The sequence below is a fragment of the Penicillium psychrofluorescens genome (genome assembly GCF_964197705.1).
Source record: "Penicillium psychrofluorescens genome assembly, chromosome: 2".
Classification (NCBI taxonomy): domain Eukaryota; kingdom Fungi; phylum Ascomycota; class Eurotiomycetes; order Eurotiales; family Aspergillaceae; genus Penicillium; species Penicillium psychrofluorescens.
The window spans coordinates 4015872-4037100 of NC_133440.1; the positions used below are offsets into that span (position 1 = coordinate 4015872).

The following is a 21229-nucleotide window of genomic DNA, read 5'->3' on the forward strand; positions in this document are numbered from 1 at the left end:
TTGGATATTTATTCTTTTTTTGTGTAATGAAATGATTGCCAAATTTTAACATCGCAATGAACGAGCCGAAATAAGTAGCGCTTTGTCCAGTTTCCCTCTAAATTGCAGCAGATATACTTTAGTAGACAGAATACTGGAAAGAAGTTGTTCTTCAACGCATTGCTATCCCTATAAAGCAGGGCTGTCGAAGTCTTCAGGTAGACTTGACCTCAAGAATTGTAATAGATTCGCCCTTCGGCGGGCTAAGAATATCAGTGATATTCCATCGTCCGCCACCGGACTCCTCAATCAGTCTCTTCCACATCTCCAGTGTACGTTCCTGGGAGTTCAGTTGCGCAAGCATACTCTGTGACAGTAATCAGCCACTGACGCATCCAAGTCCATTAATTGGTTCAAATTTGTTACTACTCACGACATCAAAGCTCCGGAGGACTTCCTCCTGACACTTCGGTAGCACTCCCGCGGGCGGCATCACCGCATCTGCGATGATTAGTCTGCTATCCTCTTTCATCGCCTCGAAGACATTATTAAGAATCTTTTTGGCGTAGGTATCGGACCAGTCGTGGAGGATATACCGCATAATATAAGCATCGGCTGCCCGCGCCTCTGCCGGTTGCGGCTGGAAAAAATCGTGAGGCAAGAACTTCACCCTATTTGAGATTGTCTCTGGATACGAGGATATGAGACTACGCGCCTGCTCCGTCAGTGGTGGCTGGTCCTCAACAACAAACTCCAAACCCTCAAACTTTTCTGCGATGCCGAGCGATATATGGCCCAACGCGCCGCCGATGTCGACAACCTTGCCCCCACCGGGCAGAGAGGCCCAGTCGTAGCAATCGCGCATCTGACGGGTCCCATCCCCTTCACTCCAGCTGCTCATCGCAAGCCCGAATCGATGCATTGTTTCTGGCTGCTCCACCTTCCGTTCAAAAAAGCTTGTTCCGAAGGCCAATGCAAAAGGGCTGTCGCGCGGTTCTCCGCAGCCAGTAGACACCTCTAGCGCGTCTACGATCCTAGCTGACGCGGGAAAGGCCTCTTCGGACATATGAGCAACTAGAGCCTGCATCTGGGGGTCCTCAGATAGAAGGGCTGAGGCGGCCGTGTGCGCGACGTGGCCAGGGGTAGGCTCAACAAAGATATGGTTGATGGCTGTGCGGCGGACGAAGCGTGCAACGTCTAATTCGGCGACACCGGTGGCTCGGGCAAGTTCGGCGAAAGATATTAATCCCTCTTTTGGAACAGCCTGGGCGATCTTGAAATGGGAAATAGCGTGCACGCTGGCTGCGAGGGTGTGGTCCTGTCCACGGAGCGTTAATGGAAAACCTTACATGAGAATTTATTCGGGCATTCCAATAGAGCAGTGACGAAGCAGAGCAAACTCATTGAGTTCAGGTTACTGACATTCATGATCATCCATTTAATAGTATCTTTAGGACAAATTACAAGGTCCCGCAGCTCTCTTGTTGCATCAATAAGCCGGTGCCGGATGGCATGGATATCGGCATGCTCGGTGCCCACGGGAAAGTCTTTGATTCCGTCAGAGGCAAAAGAGGGCTGCGGAAGGTTATGCGAAGACAAGAAACTGTCTATTGCTTGAGAATCTTCCAAAATGCTCTTGGCGAGTTCGGTCAATGATGGTGAGGATTGCATCTTTTGAGGACGACGACAAATGAGTGTGACAGACGGGTATGAGATTGTGTGGCATAAATATAGATACCTGACTGTAGAGGGGGGGGGGGGGGAGAAGGTGCGCTTAAATTGAAATAGAGGTCGGCTTACTGACTAGTACATAAGTGAAACTAGTTAGCTAATTCTGGAAATCGATGCAGGATAGTCAGCACTAACCAAGTGCTGACGTGTATGAAGTCTGTTTCTACCCTGTCACAAAGATATCTCTGGCTGACATTGTAGAGGAGGTCGACAAGCCAGACAGATAGTTTCCTGTAGGTCGTCGGTGATCTGTTTTAAATCTTATCGGGTAGTGGCTAGCTTTTGATCTAATTTTCCCTGGGCAAATTCCGTCCGAAGAGCACGCGTACTGAGAGTAGCGATAACATGGATGACTTCCTGAGGAAATTTACGCTCGTCGGGTGTTCGGGTGGTCGGGTAGCCATAACATCCTAGAACCACCTAAAATTGGAGAGTGTTCATAGTTTTTACTAGTAATTGTAAGTTTAGAATGAAGAATGTTGGGCTTTTATTGACCCGACGAGCTTTGTAATATTGGTGACTACCGCGTGACATCCACACCGAGTTGTAGGTTATGAGAGAAGAGCTTTTGCGCGACATAAGGGACATATTGCCCATCGATAGCAATTTTTGAGTGGTGCAGAGGCTAATTGCCTGCAGATTATTAGCGCGGTACTTGGTAGGGTCTCAGACTTTAGCATTGCCACTGTAATTTACTATATGGTCCACTTGCGGCGTCTCGACCACCCGATCTCCCATTGTGAAAATTAGGCGCCCTGGGACGCCTGGAATGCCGGGGTTTCCCGCTTCTCCGCCCCTTAAAGTTACAGACATGATAGATAGCGTGAACACCATCGTTCTAATCTTTGTCAGACCTGACTACCTGGTAGATTTACATATGGATAGGCCTATCATTGATTCCCAAGACTATCGTCCGCCGTAACCAACCCGAGCGCAGCCTAGCCTAGGACTTAAGCCAGGGTGCAGCTCACGCATAACCTTGGGAGGTCTTGGGCCGGCCCTAAGTGGGGCTGATCGGATTTGTATCTGGTCCGGGGTTCGTTTAGGCTTGCCATGCACCCCTACTCAAGCCGCGTCTGGCCAGACGCTGCTGGAAAGCAAAGATAGGGGGTCTCTTCTTTTCTCACAAAACTCTTCACTTCCAATACCTCCTCCTCATGGAAAGGAACAACCATCTTCGTGATGAACTCCGCCAGCCCTACTGACCCAAGCTACTTTAACCGGGGGCCACTGACAACCACGTTCACCCCACCAACAACATGCCTCCAGACCTTGTCCGAGGTCTCCTTTGCTGTGGGTAGCACAATTCAGTCCACCACATTCTTTGGGCACTGGTTTGGGGACTACACGGGTTACACATGTTTGCCCACAGGCACCGTGCCTGGCACTCTACTTGCTTCCCCGTCATACTGGAACACATACTGGTGTAAGAAAGATATTTAGAAAATGCCGGTATGAGATTACTTACATTATGCTTCGCAGACTCTCCGGGTATTTACTGTCCGACTGGATGGACCACTGCTGGCCAGCTTTCCGGATCATGGAATGGATTAGATGTGACCGGCAGCACGAGTGGTGCTATTTGCTGTCCTACGTAGGTTTTCTCTTCTCAGTGGGCCTGAGAAATACTGATTCCAAGTAGGAGCATGAACTTCTACTCTCAAAATCATGAATGCAGGCAAATCATATCAGCAAAAGAAACCATTACACTTTCAACGACCGGTGTAGTGATCGAATCCACCCTGGCAACACCAATCACAATCTATGCGGACGGGATCCCATTGATTTGGGAGAAGTCCGATCTTCCAGAAACAACAAGCTCACCATCAACAAGCCCATCAACGACAAGCTCATCAACGACAAGCTCATCAAAAACACCCTTGTCGGGACATACATCAACCGCAGCCAGCGAGACAGCAGCAAACTCGTCCAACTCGTCCAACAATAATAAAAGTGGTGGCCTATCAGAGGGAGCCAAGATCGGCATTGGAATCGCGATCCCGTTGGCGGCCATTGCGATAGGAGCAGCGATCTTTTTCTACTTTCTCAAACGACACAAAAAGACCCAAAGGGTAGAGTTAGATGATCCTCCACCAAATTTTCCACGAAGTCACGAGACACCCAGGGAGCTTGCGACTAAAGAGAATTTTGCTCCCTCGGAGCTCGCTAGTAGGGGAGATCGCTCTGAGCTTCCTCCGAACACTGCGACAGTTGTAAACGAATTGGCATGATTTGTATCTATCTTTTTGAGAGTTGTATCTTCTTAGCAGATATCTAATGGGGTTTCCCACCTCGGTTCTTGAATCATAACTATTCGAAGGCAGGCTCCAATACTTTGGTGGCTACCACGTTGACTACTGTACATATGCTATTTTCACTATCGTAGAGCAAGTAGAGTCCTTTATGTAGAGATGCAAGGGAAATAGAGGTGTCATTAAGGTGCAGTGAAAGTCAGGAACGGATTCTTGTTCCCGGGAACTAGAATATCCACTTTCGGGAGCACCCGTAGTGGCTTGACGAGGTACATCACCGCCTTCTGATACAACGTGTTTGTGTTTGTGTGTGTGTGTGAAATCATTTGCCCCGACACACTGAGTTTTAGCGCAAGAACCCTTCAATGCCATACGGTGACACTTTGGTCTGGAGCGATAAGATCCAAGTGGGGCTACTATGTAAAAGGTACTGTGCAAGGTTGGTAGAGTTGCCAGACTTTGGATCCGGGGAACTCAAACCATAGATCCACTTCTACACCATCTCAAGGTGTATGATGGGTCGATTTTCTACGAGTAGAGGCTAATTTGGAGTTTACAGTATTTCAAAAGAAAAAATTATTTTGAGTAGACAGACAATCAACCCTAAACAATGTACAGAATAGCGTTTACCACCTGCAATTATAGGAGGTTAGCACCTTTCAAAATTTTGATGGTCTAGGGAAACTCACGCAAAAGACTCCGAATGCAAATACAGCTCCTCCACCTCGCCGGCCAGAGCGCTCTTCTGCGCCGCCGCCGCGGCGTTCCGGGTATCATGCAGCATAGACGCCGGTCCACACACCACCACGCCAATGCGCGGTTTCCGGCCTCCAGGACAGCGGTGTTCGCGTGCGGAGGCAACGGTACGCGCTATGAGATCGGGGATGTACGGATGTGCGCCGCGGCTGACATTCAGGCTAAAAGAGCCTGTCGTCGTGGTTTCAGTTCCATCTTTGCAAGACGTCCCCTTTTCCTTCTCTTCCTCGGCGGTGGGGGCGGGAGTGTCGGGGTTCGACGTAGAGACGGATCCGGTCGAAGAAGGCTGTGAAAGGGCCGACATGCGGTGCGAGGTGATATGCACAGATATCGATGTGTCGAAGCCGTTGTCTGCCGTGGTGGCTAGTGTGGTCGAGTGGGAGAGGCGCGAATCGATCTCTTCGATGTACCAGTCTGCCATAGCGGTATCGCGCGTCGCGTAGACGACCTGCAGGTTCCGGCGGCGGACTTCTTGTTCGCAGGCTGGCTTGTTGGCGCTGCTGCAGTCGGATAGACTGTTTAGACGCAGAGCCTCGTCGACCATAGCGAGCGAGAATCCGCCGCCTGAGCCGCCGGCGATCACGAGAATGATGTCAAAGCGAGCCATGAGAGGTGCACTTACGCCGCCGTATGGCCCTTCTAGGAGGATTCTCTTGGATCCGCCGGGTCGTTGTTCGGCGAGGGCTGCAAGACGGGCGGTTACGCCGCCGTGCGGCTTGATGTAGAAGACCAGCTCGGATGCCTTGCCTGTTGCAGCTGGGTCGCAGCAAGCAGAGGAGATGGTGAACGGGTGCGCAGTGAGAAGATGTAAGTCTGGTGTGAGGAAGCGGATAAAGAAGTGTTGACCAGGAGTCCATCTGATAATGGTTGGTACGGCCACGCGGACAAGACCGCTGGGGAGGCGCTCGATCACTGCGTTGTGAAGGCCATGCATGAGATAGGTGCGGATTTGTGCAGTAAATAGGCAAAGAAGATAGATTGTGCCGGTGGCGATGAAATAGTCCCTTTTCAATTTTTAGTGACTTGCTACAGCTTGGGGTTGAGGATGATTCATACCAAGAGGAAAGACGGAAGTCACAGTGGAGAAAGAAGAAGACAACAAACACCACAGCTGCGAAGATATGGGTTGCCTTGAAGAACTCATAGAAACGGTTCCTGGACATGCTGGTAAGTCTCTGCTCTGGCTTGGTTGGGGCTAGAGGCTGTCTGTCTTACCTGATGGAAGGAAAAGACATGATGGTCAGATATGCCTGCGGAATGATAGCACCAATGCCAGTCCAGTAGACTATGCTTGTCTTCCACTCCTCTATCATTTCACCTTGCGAGATGTTGTAGACAATGAAGGGAAATGTGTGGACTAAGGCCAGAACGAACATGGCATAACCGGCCCAGTGGTGGAACACCTGGTTAAGGTTAGTTTCATGCCTCGGAGAAGCAGATTAAAACCTTACCTGGAGCTTTTCATGTGGAACACCAGTCAAGGCAGAGATCATATTGGCTTTGGTGCTCAATGCTCTAGGGATGGCTATCAGTAGCTCGTCTGACCTATCGAAAAATTCAGTACTCACAGTACAAAAGGCAGCAAGGCAAGAGCCATCCAGCCAGTTCGAGTCGCAATAGGCGGGCTGCCTCCGTAGCTGGCATTCGTCGGCCAGTAATAAGGCTTGGGTCCAAGTGTCATTGCTGTCATATTGATCAACTCGCTTTCTTCGAGGCGTCTTCGAGTGGCACATACCGAAGAAGAAAACAGCACCGACCACTCCTAGGGCAATCACCCCCAACGAGGGAGACCAGTATCGCGTAGCCCGAAACCTATATCCCCGGTAGGCGAAGTAGCGAGAGACGGAGGTTATCTTGCGCCATACTCCGGTCCTCTTGACACTGTCGGGCATGTATTTCACGAGAAAATTTGAGATCGCAAACACGCCGATGGTCGCACACATAAAGTACACGGTATTCAACGCATACACATGGTCAGATTGGTACCTTGAATATCATATTCGGATTAGCAAGTAAGCTCAGTTTGACTTGGGGGCATTGCATACCAATATCGCCAATGTCCAGAGCGATAGTGACATTGCGCCTCGGTCAATGTGCAATTGTCTGCGCGAGACGAATGAAGCATCACCGGCTGGTCCAGCCAAGGAGCACCTCCTCCCGACATGTCCATATCCATCATCATCGCGGCACTCTTCAGATAGACCTCATTAATCTCGAGGAGAATGTGACAGGGAAATGTACTGTCCTCGCCTCAGTTTACTATTGTTATGATCCCACTTGGAAAACTCAGATCGCGAGATAGGCCAGGATTAAAGCTTGGCAGATCTCAGTGCAACCATCCTTTTCAACCCGATCGTCTTCGTCGATGGTTGCAGAACCGAAAACGGATACCGACAGAGAGACTGCTGTGTCCCAAGGGTGAGCGGTTCATATTTGAGCTTGGTTTCGATGACGCTCTCCAGTGTTGCTCAACCGAGCTGTCCGATTGCTCGCAATTGAGCAAGTTTTTGGTCTTTCTGTTCACTGTCCTTTTTGTTCACTCCTGCGAGCGGTCGGGTGTTCCTGACCAACTAGGGTTAGCCTTGAGCACATTTGCGCTTATTCATGTCATCGCCGAGCCCTCCCCTCCACCAACACTTCTTGGCAGCGGAGAAAAAAAAAAAGGCATGCAATACGGACATTTAGGTCTTGCATGGAATAATCATGCTCAACCGGATCACGGCCCGTGCGGAATGTTGCATGCGGATGGTTTCGAAACGGAGTGGGAGGGAACACACCAGCGTCATTTACGCAACCACAACTGCATCTAGACAAATAAACAAAAGGTCATTGGCGGACAAGAAGTACCCAGAATTTCATCAACCAAATAAGAGGCACATTTAATAATGATTAACGGATTTCCAGTCTCACTATGGTTAAACAGCGCAGACGATGGTTTGCCGCATTTGGGTTAGCGTCTCGCTCACGTGGCAGCTCTAACCCTACATTCCGCCCGACAATCTCGCTTTCACCGATCTCCGACAGCTTAATCAAGGGGCATGGCCGACACGGAAACGGTTGTCCGGTAGGGCACTTTGTTGGGGGCTGGAACTCTATCGTCACCGATACCGTACGATCTGAGCACCTGGCAGCCGCCGCGTATGCTATCCGCATCAAGGCCCTTTGCCCGCAGCACGCTTGTAGCCACGCGTGCCGTGTTCCCATCGTAGCACAGCAACAAAACACGATGCGAATCAAGGTCTGAGACCAAGCTAGCATTACTGAAGATTCTCTCCAACTCTACCCACTGAGCCTCAAGCACTGCCGCATCTGAAAACGGGGACGGCGTGTGCGGCCCATGGCTCGACAGAGGGAGATTCACCGAGCCGGGGAGATGCCAGGCGTGGAAATCTGGCAGTCTGCGTAAATCTATCACCCAGTTGTGCGGCTTTGGAGTAATCTCGCTTAGACGGCACTGTGCAAGACTCCGTGGTGATCCGTAAAATTGTGGAAGGATCTCCCATGCGTCGCGCTCCCAGCTCTCATCGTATCGATGGAGATCGACTTTGGCCAGGCGCTATACAAATAGAAGTATGGTTAGCTGCCTGCAACAATAATATCAAGATGTCGCACTCATAAAAACTCACCTCGTTTTGAATTGGAGGGAACTGCTCAGGGCCGAGCTTCTGGAAGTATTCCTCGATGTACTGATACGGCAAGTCGCAACACAAAAAGACGCAGTGGGTGATTCCATCCAGGCCAGCCAGATCAGATAATGTACCTGTTGACTTTCGCTTCTCCAGCATTTGGAACAAGCCCTGAAGATTGAAACCGGACGATGGGCCGCATACCAGCCCCTCCCTGCACAAGTTCAGGGACAAAGTATACGAATCAGAAGAACCCACTTCCTCAATTGCATCCACAGCTTCCCGCCAAGGAAACTCGACTGGCCGCAATAGTGCATACGACCTGGGGCCCGGCACTCGGTCCCCCGGTGCTGTGCAGACACCCAGTTTCATAACCGAAGGCTTGACGCTCTTGAAGTAGGTTCCTAGCCCGGTCATGGTCCCAGAAGTGCCCATACCGGCACAGAGGACGTTGATCTCCGGCAACTGTTTGAAGATCTGGGGGCCGGTCCATCGGACGTGCGCCTGCCAGTTAAGGTCATTTTCATATTGGTTGGGGTTGACGATTGTTTCAGACTCCATCGCCATTTTTCTGGCATTTTGGATTCCGCCTCGCGCATCCACTGGCTCAGGCTGAGATGGTCCTCCGAAGAGAGTAATGTTGAGACCGAAAAATTGCATCAACTTCAACTTGGCGTCACTGGTTTTGTTGCTGAGGAATGCTCGGGTATCTGAAATCCCGTGCATAACCCTTGCAATCATCGACATTGAGATTACCGTTGACCCGGAGCTGTACTCGATGATTGTGTTTGTCTTATTAGACACCACGCTCGACTCGAGCATGTTCAACGCTAATCAGATATCAGCGCTAATTAGGCTTCCACAAGGCAATGGCTTGTCATACCTGGCATTGCTTTGACGTTATTTGCCGGGTGCATGGTCATCATCTTGGCGTATATCCGTACACCATCGTCATAATAGGGATTCAGATGTCGGGGCAGCTCTACTAGCGGCAATGGAGGCTGGCAGTCCGGGTCAAAGTATTTCTTCAACGAATCGGGGCCAAAGTAAACATTTTGCTCGTTCAAATTCGCCATGTTTGATCAAACTCCCAAGGTACGGAAGTGAGAATGCATTCGTTGGATGTCGATTTTGTGGGGAGAGATGAACTAAATAATGGCGGGTTTGCATGACGATATACTCTCATAGCGACTTTGTCGGCCCACTCCCCATCCATTTGTTCTCAAAATGCCGCTCAAAGCCTTGAAAAGAGTGAGATCTGCTATTAAGTGTCCCACAAAATTCAGGGTATGCTACACCACGCGGAGTAAAATATGGTCCCCGAAGCCACTAAGGTAACGCAGGCTGCAAGCGCCAGCAAATCACGTAAGTTGGAACCAGGACCGATATGGGGAGGAATATGTCTCAAGGTCCGATTGTGAGTCTAGCGCTATATGCATCGGGTCAATTTGGTTAGTCACAAGTCCTGTGGGTGGCTATCGTCAAGCGTGTCGAAAACGGCATGATCCACCCAAAGACTTGCGTCACTTCTCTTCTCTGTGGTTTGGTATTCTCGTGCGTATGTGCACTGCGGTTCGTTCCCTCGTGTCTCGGTTTAACAATTCTTCGCAGATCCCTGAGAACGGGATTCCGGGAAACAAGAATTCCTCCGGGTCCTCAATTGTCAGTTCCAAAGAAAGCAAGTCTATGCTTATCTGCAGATGAGTACCGTGAGAGTGTTTGAGAAGTTTTGAGGGCTCTAAATTTGCCATACTGCAGATCATCATCGGCTGCCAATAGTCTAGAGAGAACGATGTCGATCCATGTCTATTTCGTCTAAGCTCCCCAGCATAGGGTGCCGACGCCCAAGAATTGGACCGAATCCGTCGTTTATTCTTTATTTTTTCTTTCTTTATAGAACCTGAACCTGTCTTCACGCCTCTTACCCAATTGACCTAAGGGCAGAGAATACACCATGGCGGCTGTCCTTCCCAGCTCAGGGCAGGAGGGAACCGAGGCGCCGGCCGAGATCACTGTGGTAGCAGACAAAAATGGCACGGGGACTACAGCTGCTGTTTTCAATGAGCAAACTAATTACGTGCCTAAAAGAACCATAATCACAGTAAGCATCAACCTCTAGGCCCTGAAAATACCTGCATCTGACCCTTTCCTAGATCTTCTTGGCCTGCTCTACCACCGACTTGCTGGCGTTAATGGACCAAACGACCTTGGCGGCCAGTTTGTCTATTATTGGAAATGCATTGGGCGCAAGCGATCAAACAGCCTGGATTGCCTCCGGTTACTTTATGTGAGTGGTGGAAAGTTCCACGAAGGTTTAAGCTTCTGTCGGGCTAATAATGGAGTAGAACATCCACGTCTTTCCAATTGCTATATGGGAAACTGTCAGATATATGGTCTCGTAAGGCTGTTCTTTTTGTCGGCCTTGCAATCTTTTTCGTTGGTTCACTGGCAGCGTCACTCGCCCAAACTGTCACACAGCTGATCGTCTTCCGAGCCTTCACGGGTGTGGGCGGCGGCGGCCTCCTGACCGTTGCCCAGATGATTGTCAGCGACGTTGTACCCCTCCGCGAGCGAGGAAAGTATCAAGGCATTTTAGGCGCAGTGGTTGCCATTGCAAATGGCATCGGTCCTGTCATCGGTGGTGCGCTGGCATCGATATCTCACGACTCGTGGCGCTGGATCTTCCGACTGAATCTTCCACTCACAGTGATAACGACACTATCTGTGCTATTTTTGATGCCCCTGCGCAAGGTAACTGGAGACTGGAAAGTCAAGGTGAGGGCAATTGACTTCTTTGGTGTTCTCCTAGCCCTCGGCGGCACCTCTGTCTTGATTCTCGGCCTCACTTGGGGTGGTGGCCAGTATGCCTGGAACTCCGCGCATGTTATTGCAACAATTGTGGTCGGTGTTGTAATTTCCGTTGCCTTTGTCATTTGGCAATGGAAAGGCACATCTACTCCACTCGTTCCCATGCACATATTCCGATTCCGCATCGTCAATGGCGCGTCTTTGACAATGTTCATCCACGGGTGGAACTTTCTGGTGCAAGTGTACTACATACCGACTTTCTATCAGCTGGTATTTGAGTATTCCACAGTGAAAGCTGGTGCAATGCTGCTGCCGATAACTTTAATGCAAAGTAAGAGGGTTACCCTTTTCCTTATTCTTGTTGCATCAAGTCTGACCAATGAATTCTACAGCCGTGAGCAGCACCGCCTCAGGCCTTGTAGTGCACTGGGTCGGCCGCTATCGAGAAGCCATCCTGCTTGGCTGGATCATCTGGGCTATCGGACTTGGTCTTCTTTCAACCCTCGATCAGTCTTCTGGACTGGGTAAACAGATCGGATACGGCATTGTGACAGGTTTTGGCGTCGGAAACACCTTACAACCGTAGGTTTGGTGCAACCTTCTATAGAACATGCTAACAGCGTGCAGCGCTCTGATCGCAATCCAGGCCGGCGTCGAGCGGCGTGACATGGCTGTGGTCACTTCATTTCGAAAGTGGGTAATTATCATCATTTTCATCCACAAATACTAACAGAATTCCAGTTTCGTGCGATGCCTTGGCGGAACTCTAGGCCTCGCCATTGCTGGAACAATCATGTAAGGACTCTCATTCTGTTTGTTGCGATTAAACAATCTGTAAACTGACCCCATCAGAAACAACGTCGTTGCATCTTCTGTCTCGAACCTCGGTCTCAGTGAAGTCGAGTCTCGCTCACTCCTTTCAAGCCCGCGGACATATCTGTCGGGTCTTTCTCCGGAAAACGCCCAGCATGTGCGTGACATTCTGATTCCAGCCTACAGAAAAGGATTCCGCATTATATTCATTATCGGGGCGTCACTTGCCTCCCTGGCAGTTTTCCTGGCATTCTGGCTGATGCCCCAGCTAGGCCTAAGTCGGCAAGATGACGAAGCTTTGAAGGAAGAGGGGAAGAAGAGGATGAAGGGAGAGTCTGATGAGGAGATGAGAGGTGGCTGATTCTCATCTCGAAGCTAAGGAAGGGGGGTTGCATGCTAAGGACCGCATCTATGCATATGAGCCGTGGTTTTTGAACTCAAGAACAAATTTGATATTCTGCAAGAAAAGGAGTTGATACAGAGAGGATAGAGAGACAGCACAATGCAATGTTTTTCTAATCAACCTGACCTATTACCTCAGATCTGTATCGCACAAATGCTTTCGGCTCTGGAATCATATAAGTCGCGTTGATAAAATCTATTGTGGTCTTCAACCCGCCATTGCAGATAAAGGGAGCTCGGCACGAGCCGAACCGAGTCTCAAATGAGCTACTACATAGCACACATGTCTATACAACTTTTGCTGAACTTAATCAACCCTCTGACGATTAGGATATGGCAACAGCACCCCGTCTGCTCAAGTGACGATTCGAACCATTTTCATTAAAGAGCGTGAAATGATAACCCCAGCTAAGTAAGAGGGGTCTGCAGAGTACTAGAGAGAATCTTAAAACAAGTCGAGAAGAAAATGCCAGTGTTCGTTCGTGACAGTCATCACATCGTGTGCGAAATGAAAAAATTCCCATCCATCCAGGCCCACCATCCGTCCCATCCGTTTAGCTAGCACCAGAAGAACAAGGAAACCCGCCAAATATATCCCAGTCCAGAGCCATCGCGAGAGAGACGCCGACCCCATTTGGCAACGTGCTTTTGCAAACGCGAGAGAGGTGATAAAACATGAACAGAAGATAAAAGCTGACCGAGAAGTAAAAGTCCCGAAAATAGATGTCGCAGCCAAGAAGTGTAGAGAAAAAAAAAAGAACGGCTTGCGACAGCAATGGTATCATCATATCTCGTCGATAACGACAACCCGTTCGACGATCCAGTCTGCCAGAGCCTGTCCTTCAATTTTCCACCTGCCATCAATCCACACATCGTTCAACCAGTAAGACCAAGGTTTGCCCGGCCCGATAAGTTGTAGGTCCCACAACGCAGACGAGGAGCGACGATCGATAGCGCGGCCTTCTGTCGACGAGGAGAAATCCCGGTTGACGTTGCGGAACCCCACGGCCGAAACGGCGGTGCTGTTGTTGCCGTTGCTGGATGCGCCCTGTCGAAGACGCCACTCGCGCTCGGCTTTTTCTCCCGCGCGCCGGGCGACAGCTTCTTCGTCCTCGGCTTGGTAGAGGTCGCATTTGCTGCACTCGGTGCAGCGGGAGCCCGGGTTGATTCGGAAGTGCTCGCAGAAGTGCTTGTAGCCTTCGGGTTCTTCGAATTCGTCGTCTTCAGAGATATCATCTGGGTCATCGGAGAGATGGCCCGCTCCGTCTTCAACGGGTCCGTCGTAGATGGCGACGCGACGTTGTGGAAGAGGGCCGCGGCCATTGTTGTGCGCTTTGACGGGTCGTCCTGGTGAACCCAGGGCCTTGCGGCAGAGATAGCACATAGAATAGCCACAGACGCAAGTCAGCTTATTGCAGCCTGAGGACTTGACAAATGATAGCCCGCACCGGGGGCAAGTGCGTTTCACGGCAGCAGTGCGGGCAGCCTCGACTGTGGCACGCAGGTCAAGAAGCAGTGGCTCATGGCAAACATGGGGATCGCGCCACGGCTTCTGGCATGCCATGCAGCTGACACGCTGACAGGAAGGTCTGGCGCAGGTAAATCGTTTGGGACGGATCTTAAGACAGAGGTTGCGGATGGCGTTATGAAAAATGGCCTTGACGGCGACAGGGTCGAAAAGAAGCAGTATCAATACCGGAATGACGAGTAAGGGAACCAGATCAAGAAGGAAAAGTGTCATGAGAATTGACGGGATGAGTCCCCCATCGCGCCGAACCCGCCAGCGGACACCTCGCGACAAAGGATGATAGACCGGGTCGGCCTCAGCGTACGAGCAGAACGGACACCGGATGATCTTTAGCTGCGATTTGAGGAGAGCCTCCGAGGCTAGTCGGTCTTCGAATTTGCGGTACGTCTCGAAACCGGACGTATCGAGAAGGATTGCCTGCCGGACAACCTCTGGATGAAGACATCCGTCGCAGGCATTGACTGAAAGCGGCGCGAGACATTTGAGCGTCGACCTTTCCAGGTCCACGGACTTGCCCCAGCCTTGTCCGAAAAGCGCTTCATGAACCGTCCGCTGAATACAATGGTAACAGATGACATGAGTATTGGCAGAGCATGTGGCGATCTGCTCGAACGTCACGTCGGCGAAGCAGCATTCGCATTCATATAGGGCATCAACTGCCTTGGCCTCCTTCTCATTCAGCTCAGAGGCGAACGCAAAATCGCCATTTTCCTGCTCTTCGCGCTTCTGCCGCAGCAACGGGGCCACCAAGGCTGCGTACAGCTCCCCATCCAGCTCGGCACACCCTGTCTCCTTCAACCGCGGCATCAGCTCTCCGTCTGCCCGACGCTGCCACCCCATAAGCGGATGCTCGTCTCGATCCTTCTTTCGCTTGAAGGAGGGGAAGATGCTATTGAAAGTAGCGCGCCACGTCCGACGCGATAGGTCCCGCAAGGTCGGTCGTGCTCGCGTATAGCTGAAGTTGACCTCAGCCAGCACAGCGTCGACGGTACTTTTGCTCAGGCCACTAAATTCTTTACCCAGAACGGCTCGAACAACGATCTTGTACTCATCAGACCGGAACATTTCCTCGGCAGGAACCAGCTCATCGGCGCTTCCACCATCATGCCGACTCCCACGAAGATCTGTCGTCCCATTCGCCTCGGGAAGATTCCACCTCCCAGCAACCCACCCATCCTTGTGTCTCAGCAACTGTTCAACACAAACTTGCAGCCGACTGATACCATCAAACCGCACGAGCAATTCCCTAAACACCTCAATCTTGACATCGGGAAAGATGCGTGCAAGCTGCTCCAGCGCAGCGTTCAGCTCATCCTGCTCGCGCTTCTGATCTTCCGCCTCACGAATAGAGACCTGGACTGCGCGAGCGCGCGGGGTGCTCCCGAAGGGATTATTGCGTAGCGCCTCGCTGAGCGTAATGGAGTTGCTGTTGCTGTTCTGCGACGCGTCACCGGCGGTGGGGGACGAGGAGGAGCGGCCTAGGACGGCGGGTCTCCAGATGTTGCGGCTAGATGAGGAGTTTGATGAGGAGCCTGAGCCAGTTGAGCTGCGGTGTCGGCGAGATTGAGGGGCCAGTGCTGCGGAGGGGGTGGAGGAGGAGCTGTCACCGGCAGCGGGGCGCGGGGGTGATGTGGATGTGGAGGCTCGTGAGAAGTAGGGGATTGGTAGCGAGAGCACCATTGTATCGCGCGAGGGCAGTGCTACATCGTCGATCAGAAAGATGGTTGGAGAGATAGCCGGAAGGATTGACTGGAGAAGTGGTAAGGAGGATAAATAAGGATGGAGTTGGGGTGGTGATGTGAGGAATGAGAGAAAGAAAATAATGGGGTATGCCTGGAATTATGTAAGGCGGGATCCCGGAACTACAGGCGACCATCCGTTCATCGTGGATTGCGGTCTGTGCGACATCCTTATTCTATTTTTGAATTTATCCGTGTACTGTCTAGGTAGCTCGACCTGTCATATCCAGCTCCTACACTCGACGGAATTTGATATCGAAGAAGATCCCATTGATCTCATAAGAAACAACAATACAACAAAAGACACCGGAGGTATGTATATACAAAAGAGGAAAGAGAGGAAAAACAAAAGGCACAATTTGACCGGGGCAATGCTCGAACTTTCATGTCGAGATATATCGCCTCAGCGGGGATCCCAACCGATATTTTACAGCTTCGCCTTAGCGCCATCCAGCAGCTCGGCACCCGCGCCACTGATAGCAGGCTTGCCAGTCTCGACGACGGTAGCCTGGAAGAGGACGGTGTTGCCCTCCTTCCACATCTCGGTCTTGAGAGTCTGACCGGGCAGGACGACGCCGGCAAAGCGCACCTTGAGGTTCTTGTAGGCGCCGTACTTGGCGAAGACGGCCTTGGCTGAAACACCGAGCGAGCAAAGACCGTGCAGAATGGGGGTCTTGAAGCCGCCGACCTTGCTGAAGTCCGGATCGATATGCAGCGGGTTGCGGTCGCCGTTCAGGCGGTACAGAGCTGCCTGGTCCTCGGAGGTCTTCTCCTCCACCACGGCGTCGGGCTTACGCTGCGGGGCCTTGTACGCGGCGGTGGCAGCCTTGGGGCGAGCAGCCGTGGGCTTGGCAGAACCGCCGAAGCCGCCACTGCCGCGGATGAAGACAGTCGACTCGTTGTAGAAGAGATCCTCGCCGGTCTTGGCGTCCTTGGTGGTGTAGCCGGCCACAACGAGGGCGGCGTTACCCTTGTCGATCACGTCGATGAGCTTCGGGTAGGTCAAGGTGTTGGCGGTCGTGGGGATCGGGAACTTGCGGACCTCCATGTACTGCTCACCGTGGAGCAGCATCATGGGGGAGAAGTCCTTGACGATGTCGTCCATGTTCCAGGGAGTCTGGGTGTTGAACCAGGGGATCACACCGTACGAGGGAAGAGCCTGGAAGTGCTCGTTGTTCTCGTAGACCAGAGGCAGGTCGGTGCGCTTGGCACCGAGACTCAAGTTGTAGAGGATGATATCACGGTCAACATAGTCGAATGCGGTGCCCTCGGTGGTCAGCGACTTGGCCTTCTCGATGTTCTGGAGGGTCTCGTTCCCGCCAGCATCACCACCAGCATCGCCACCGGCACGGTTGGCCATGTTGGCCATGATCTTTTCGGCACCAGCCTGGCCATCCTCGGGGTGGTCGGCACGGCCGTCCTCGAAGTTGGCGATCTCCTTCCACTTGGAAACCACGGTCTCGGGGGTCAGCTTGACGTCCACGGGGAACCCGTGTCCGCCGGAGCGCTGCCAGCGGGTGCGACCGAACCAGCCGCTGCCGCACTCGTACAGACCCTTGGTCGAAGGCTCAGGGGCCATGTCAGAGCACAGAAGCACCACCAGAGGGGCGACATAGTCCGGCTTGAAAGCCTGGACCATCTCCTCGGGCATGATAGAACGGGTCATGTTGGTACCCGCGTTGGGGGCAATGGTGTTGACCTTGATGTTGTACTTGGCGCCCTCCATGGCAAGAGTGCGCGAGAGGCCCAGGATACCAAGCTTGGCAGCAGCGTAGTTGGCCTGGCCGAAGTTGCCGTAGATACCGCTGGTGGAGGCGGTGTTGACGACACGGCCGTACTTCTGCTTCAGGAAGTAGGGCCAGGCGGCCTTGGTGACCTTGTAGGTACCGCGCAGGTGGACGTTGATAACCGAGTTCCACAGGTTGTCATCCATGTTGGTGAAAGCCTTGTCCCGCAGGATACCGGCGTTGTTCACCAGGATATCGATGCGGCCGAAGGCATCGATGGCGCTCTTGACAACGGCATCGCCGTCCTCGCAGGAGGCCTTGTTGCCAACAGCCTTGCCACCCAACTTCTTGATCTCCTGGACCACGGGCTCCGGGTCGACGAGGTCGTTGACCACAATGGAGGCGCCGAGCTTGGCAAACTGCAGGCAGTAGGCACGGCCGAGACCGTTGCCACCACCAGTGACCAGGGCCACCTTGCCCTTGAAGTCAGGCTCCTCTCCCGACTGGGCAGAAGGCATCTTCAGGCCAGTCTCCAGGAAGCCCATGAAATCGGCAGGACCGGTGGGGTAGTCCGGCTCGGAGAAGTCGTTGACGTCGTTCCACTTGCGGGCGATGGCACCAGGGGTCAGGGAGTCATCAGTCTTCAGGAGAGCACCCTTGGCACGCTCCCAGCGGAGCTTGGCCATGTGGCCACCGCCAACTTCGTAGATACCACCACTCTCGGTGGTGTTGGAGGAATGGACCAGAGCGGCCACGAGGGGAACCACCCAGTCCGGCTTGAGGTTATCCAAGACATCCGGGGGCATCACAGTAGCAGTCATACGGGAAGCAGCTGGATTGCAGTCAGTCAACTCGGTCCCAATTCTTAGAGTGTGTGTCGTAGCTTACCAATGGGAGCAATGACATTGGCGAGAATGTTGTATTTGGCACCCTCCTTCGCCAGGGTCTCCGTGAAACCAACCTGACCCAGCTTGGCAGCTGAGTAGTTGGCCTGGCCGAAGCTGCCGAACAGGCCAGCGGCCGAGGCGGTGTTGATGACCCGGCCATACTTTTGTTTCCGGAAGTGAGGCCATGCGGCGCGTGCGCACTAACAACCAGTTAGAATCAAGTCGCGCGATTGCAGAGCAGTCCAAACACACCTTGTAGGCACCGTAGGTGTGCACCCGGTTGATCAAATCCCAATCCTCATCCTTCATGTTCTTGAAGCTGATATCCCGCAGGATACCGGCATTATTGAGGAGCACATCGACGCGGCCGAAATTCTTGATGGCAGTCTCAATGATCGCCTCACCGTTCTCGACGCTGTCGTAGTTGGCGACCGCCTTGCCGCCGGCGGCGCGGATCTCGTCGACCACGACATCTGCCGCCTTTCACATGGTCAGTACCGAGCTAGTTGGGGTTGTGGCAGAATGGACACACCTTTGATGACTTGCCGTCACCCTTGTGAGAGCCACCGAGGTCGTTCACAACGACGTTGGCACCGCGCTCGGCGAAGAAGAGGGCATAAGCCTTCCCCAGACCACCGCCGGCACCGGTGACGACGACGGTCTGGTTATCGAAACGCAACTCGGACATTCTGTTGCGGGGGGGAGAAAGGAAAGACAAAAGCAAGAGTGTGAACTGTCCGACTAGTATTAGGGAGGAAGAACTAGAGAAGGAACAAGATGTAGGCAAGCAGAAAGAAAGCGGAAGAGGGGAGTTTAAGGGCAACAGCTCGGTACGGCCGGGGACCTCGGCTCAGTGGCCTGCGGTAACTTAGGTAATGGGGGTGTATCGTTACCGTGGCAGATACACTGCTTCACATGCCGAAGAGAAAAGGTATTGTGTCATACTCTGCAAGTAGGCGGATTCGATGCTTGTGGATGTCCTAGTACTATGATTGTCATAATCCGACGAGTTATGCATTATCTGACAAGGTCCTTCATCGGTCGCCGGTGCTGTAGAACCACGGCCACCCCCATGTGACAGTGCAACTCCGTCATCACGGAGATCACCCGTATTGCTTGGGACTTGAACATAAGTCCTTCCTAGTCACCACGATGACAGTCAATGAGTCTTTGTTATATTTTAATGGTGACCAAGAAAGGCACCTGAGTCGAGAGTGGGCGACCAGGACATTTGTCTAGAGCTCGCGGTACAGACCGACATGACAGCACTTACACCGTCCGAGGTGGAATAGCTCAATTTCATCGATATGGTGGGCTCGACACCGTGTGCACCTGAACTTTGGATGATTATGGTGGTGATGATGATTGATAATAAAGAAACTGTTTCTATACCATAATTGATTAATTACCGCATCTTCGGCTTGTCAGTCCAAGAGAATGACAGTGGAGGGCCTCCCGAGCGGCAGAATCCGGGGTTGAATGGAATCACCCCGGCAGATTGTAACTCCCCCAACCACCCTCATCCTCCCCACAATGCCGGAGATCGTGGACGACAAGTCCCAGCACTGTATCCCCTTTCTACTATCCCGCCTCCAAGCCCATGCCGAGCACCACGGTACCGCAGCCGATGCCGATGCCGCCAACCAGACCCCGCCATTCTTCCTGGGCCTGAATGGGGTACAGGGCGCCGGCAAAACCGTGCTGGTAAGCAGCCGTTATTCCGTTCCCGGCCCTCTCTCTCTCTCTCTCTCTCTCTCTCTTCTCTCTCTCTCTCTCTCTCTCTCTCTCTCTCTCTCTCTTTGCAGTTGCAGTGCATAACTAACCTCCTCCGAGGTATCCGCCCTCTACAACACCCTCCGCTCCGCGCCCTACTCTCTCTCCGTGGTGACCCTCTCCCTGGACGACCTCTACCTCACGCACGCCGACCAGGTGGCCCTCGCGCAGGCCCATCCCTCAAACCCGCTCCTCCAGCACCGCGGCCAGCCGTCGACGCATGATCTAGAGCTCGGCGAGCAGGTCTTTGCCTCTCTCGCTGCGGAGCGTCCCACTGCTATCCCGCAGTATGACAAGTCTGCGTTCCATGGACAGGGAGATCGCGTCCCGCGCGACCAATGGGAGTTTGTCAACAACACCAATGACGAGGGGAAACCGAACGTGAAAGTGGTTATCTTTGAGGGATGGTGCGTGGGGTTCCGCGCGTGGGATGAGCGGACTCTGCGCAAGAAATGGGAGGATGCCGTACGTCAAAAAGAGGCTGGTGGGTATCGGGGACGCTTGGGACATGTCGAGTTTGAGGATGTGCGGGCTGTCAATGAGGCATTGAAGCGGTACGATGTGCTGACGGAGTAAGTGGCTCCTGACTATTTGGACTTTGTTTGTTTCAGGGCATTGCTAACATGTTTTACTCCGCCAGCAAGCTCGATGCCTTGATCCATATGTAAGTTGGGTTGTTTTTTTTTTTACATCTCAAGCCATGATGGCGTTCAATCCACTAACCGATCTCTCCCCGACAGCGACGCCCAGGATAACCACTTTGTCTACGACTGGCGCCAGGAACAAGAACGAACCCTCCGCGCCGCCAAGGGCACAGGAATGACCGAGGAACAAGTAAACCACTTTGTCGACGGCTGTACGTTGCCTTCCTTTCCTTTCCCTTCTATCTCAAGCTGACCCAAGCTACGTATCGTTCATAAACACAGATTACCCCTCCTACGAGCTCTTCACCGAAACCCTCCGCGAAGGCGCCTTCAAGCCCGCGCCGCATAACAGTGGCTCCGCCACTGCGACGACAACGCAGGCGGATTGGCAGGGCAGACAGCTTCGGTTGGTCGTCGATCGCAATCGGAGGGTGCAGGACGTCATACGGATTTGATCTGCGCGTGGGTCTAGCGTTGAGTGAGCTTCTGCATGTGGCACTTTCAGGTGCAGGTTTATACATAGAGGGAGCTAGACGTACGTACGGAAGGAATTGAGTAGAAATT

General features: G+C 52.5%; 7 protein-coding genes across 7 annotated transcripts; 2 read left to right on the top strand and 5 right to left on the bottom strand.

Moving 5' to 3' along the window:
- Positions 1 to 193: 193 nt before the first annotated feature.
- PFLUO_LOCUS3686 (uncharacterized protein) lies at positions 194 to 1650 on the bottom strand (the record flags this gene model as incomplete). The annotated part of the gene is made up of 3 exons (XM_073780959.1): positions 194 to 346; positions 413 to 1297; positions 1402 to 1650. 3 exons carry the CDS (start codon positions 1648 to 1650, stop codon positions 194 to 196), a joined length of 1287 nt encoding a protein of 428 aa, XP_073637762.1.
- A 2938-nt stretch (positions 1651 to 4588) lies between these two features.
- Positions 4589 to 6399, bottom strand: PFLUO_LOCUS3687 (uncharacterized protein; the record flags this gene model as incomplete). The annotated part of the gene is made up of 5 exons (XM_073780960.1): positions 4589 to 4595; positions 4652 to 5722; positions 5934 to 6121; positions 6170 to 6233; positions 6287 to 6399. 5 exons carry the CDS (start codon positions 6397 to 6399, stop codon positions 4589 to 4591), a joined length of 1443 nt encoding a protein of 480 aa, XP_073637763.1.
- A 1344-nt stretch (positions 6400 to 7743) lies between these two features.
- Positions 7744 to 9420, bottom strand: PFLUO_LOCUS3688 (uncharacterized protein; the record flags this gene model as incomplete). The annotated part of the gene is made up of 3 exons (XM_073780961.1): positions 7744 to 8274; positions 8345 to 9174; positions 9228 to 9420. 3 exons carry the CDS (start codon positions 9418 to 9420, stop codon positions 7744 to 7746), a joined length of 1554 nt encoding a protein of 517 aa, XP_073637764.1.
- Positions 9421 to 10298: 878 nt separating this feature from the next.
- Positions 10299 to 12326, top strand: PFLUO_LOCUS3689 (uncharacterized protein; the record flags this gene model as incomplete). The annotated part of the gene is made up of 7 exons (XM_073780962.1): positions 10299 to 10445; positions 10498 to 10631; positions 10690 to 11483; positions 11545 to 11734; positions 11780 to 11845; positions 11894 to 11947; positions 12005 to 12326. 7 exons carry the CDS (start codon positions 10299 to 10301, stop codon positions 12324 to 12326), a joined length of 1707 nt encoding a protein of 568 aa, XP_073637765.1.
- An 825-nt stretch (positions 12327 to 13151) lies between these two features.
- PFLUO_LOCUS3690 (uncharacterized protein) lies at positions 13152 to 15575 on the bottom strand (the record flags this gene model as incomplete). Its single annotated transcript, XM_073780963.1, has 1 exon — positions 13152 to 15575. The coding sequence occupies one exon, from the start codon at positions 15573 to 15575 to the stop codon at positions 13152 to 13154; it is 2424 nt and encodes an 807-aa protein (XP_073637766.1).
- Positions 15576 to 16061: 486 nt separating this feature from the next.
- On the bottom strand, positions 16062 to 18936 carry PFLUO_LOCUS3691 (bifunctional hydroxyacyl-CoA dehydrogenase/enoyl-CoA hydratase fox2; the record flags this gene model as incomplete). Its single annotated transcript, XM_073780964.1, has 4 exons — positions 16062 to 18193; positions 18250 to 18448; positions 18501 to 18728; positions 18781 to 18936. 4 exons carry the CDS (start codon positions 18934 to 18936, stop codon positions 16062 to 16064), a joined length of 2715 nt encoding a protein of 904 aa, XP_073637767.1.
- An 845-nt stretch (positions 18937 to 19781) lies between these two features.
- PFLUO_LOCUS3692 (uncharacterized protein) lies at positions 19782 to 21120 on the top strand (the record flags this gene model as incomplete). Its single annotated transcript, XM_073780965.1, has 5 exons — positions 19782 to 19952; positions 20082 to 20593; positions 20662 to 20685; positions 20762 to 20877; positions 20948 to 21120. The coding sequence occupies 5 exons, from the start codon at positions 19782 to 19784 to the stop codon at positions 21118 to 21120; spliced, it is 996 nt and encodes a 331-aa protein (XP_073637768.1).
- Positions 21121 to 21229: the final 109 nt, after the last annotated feature.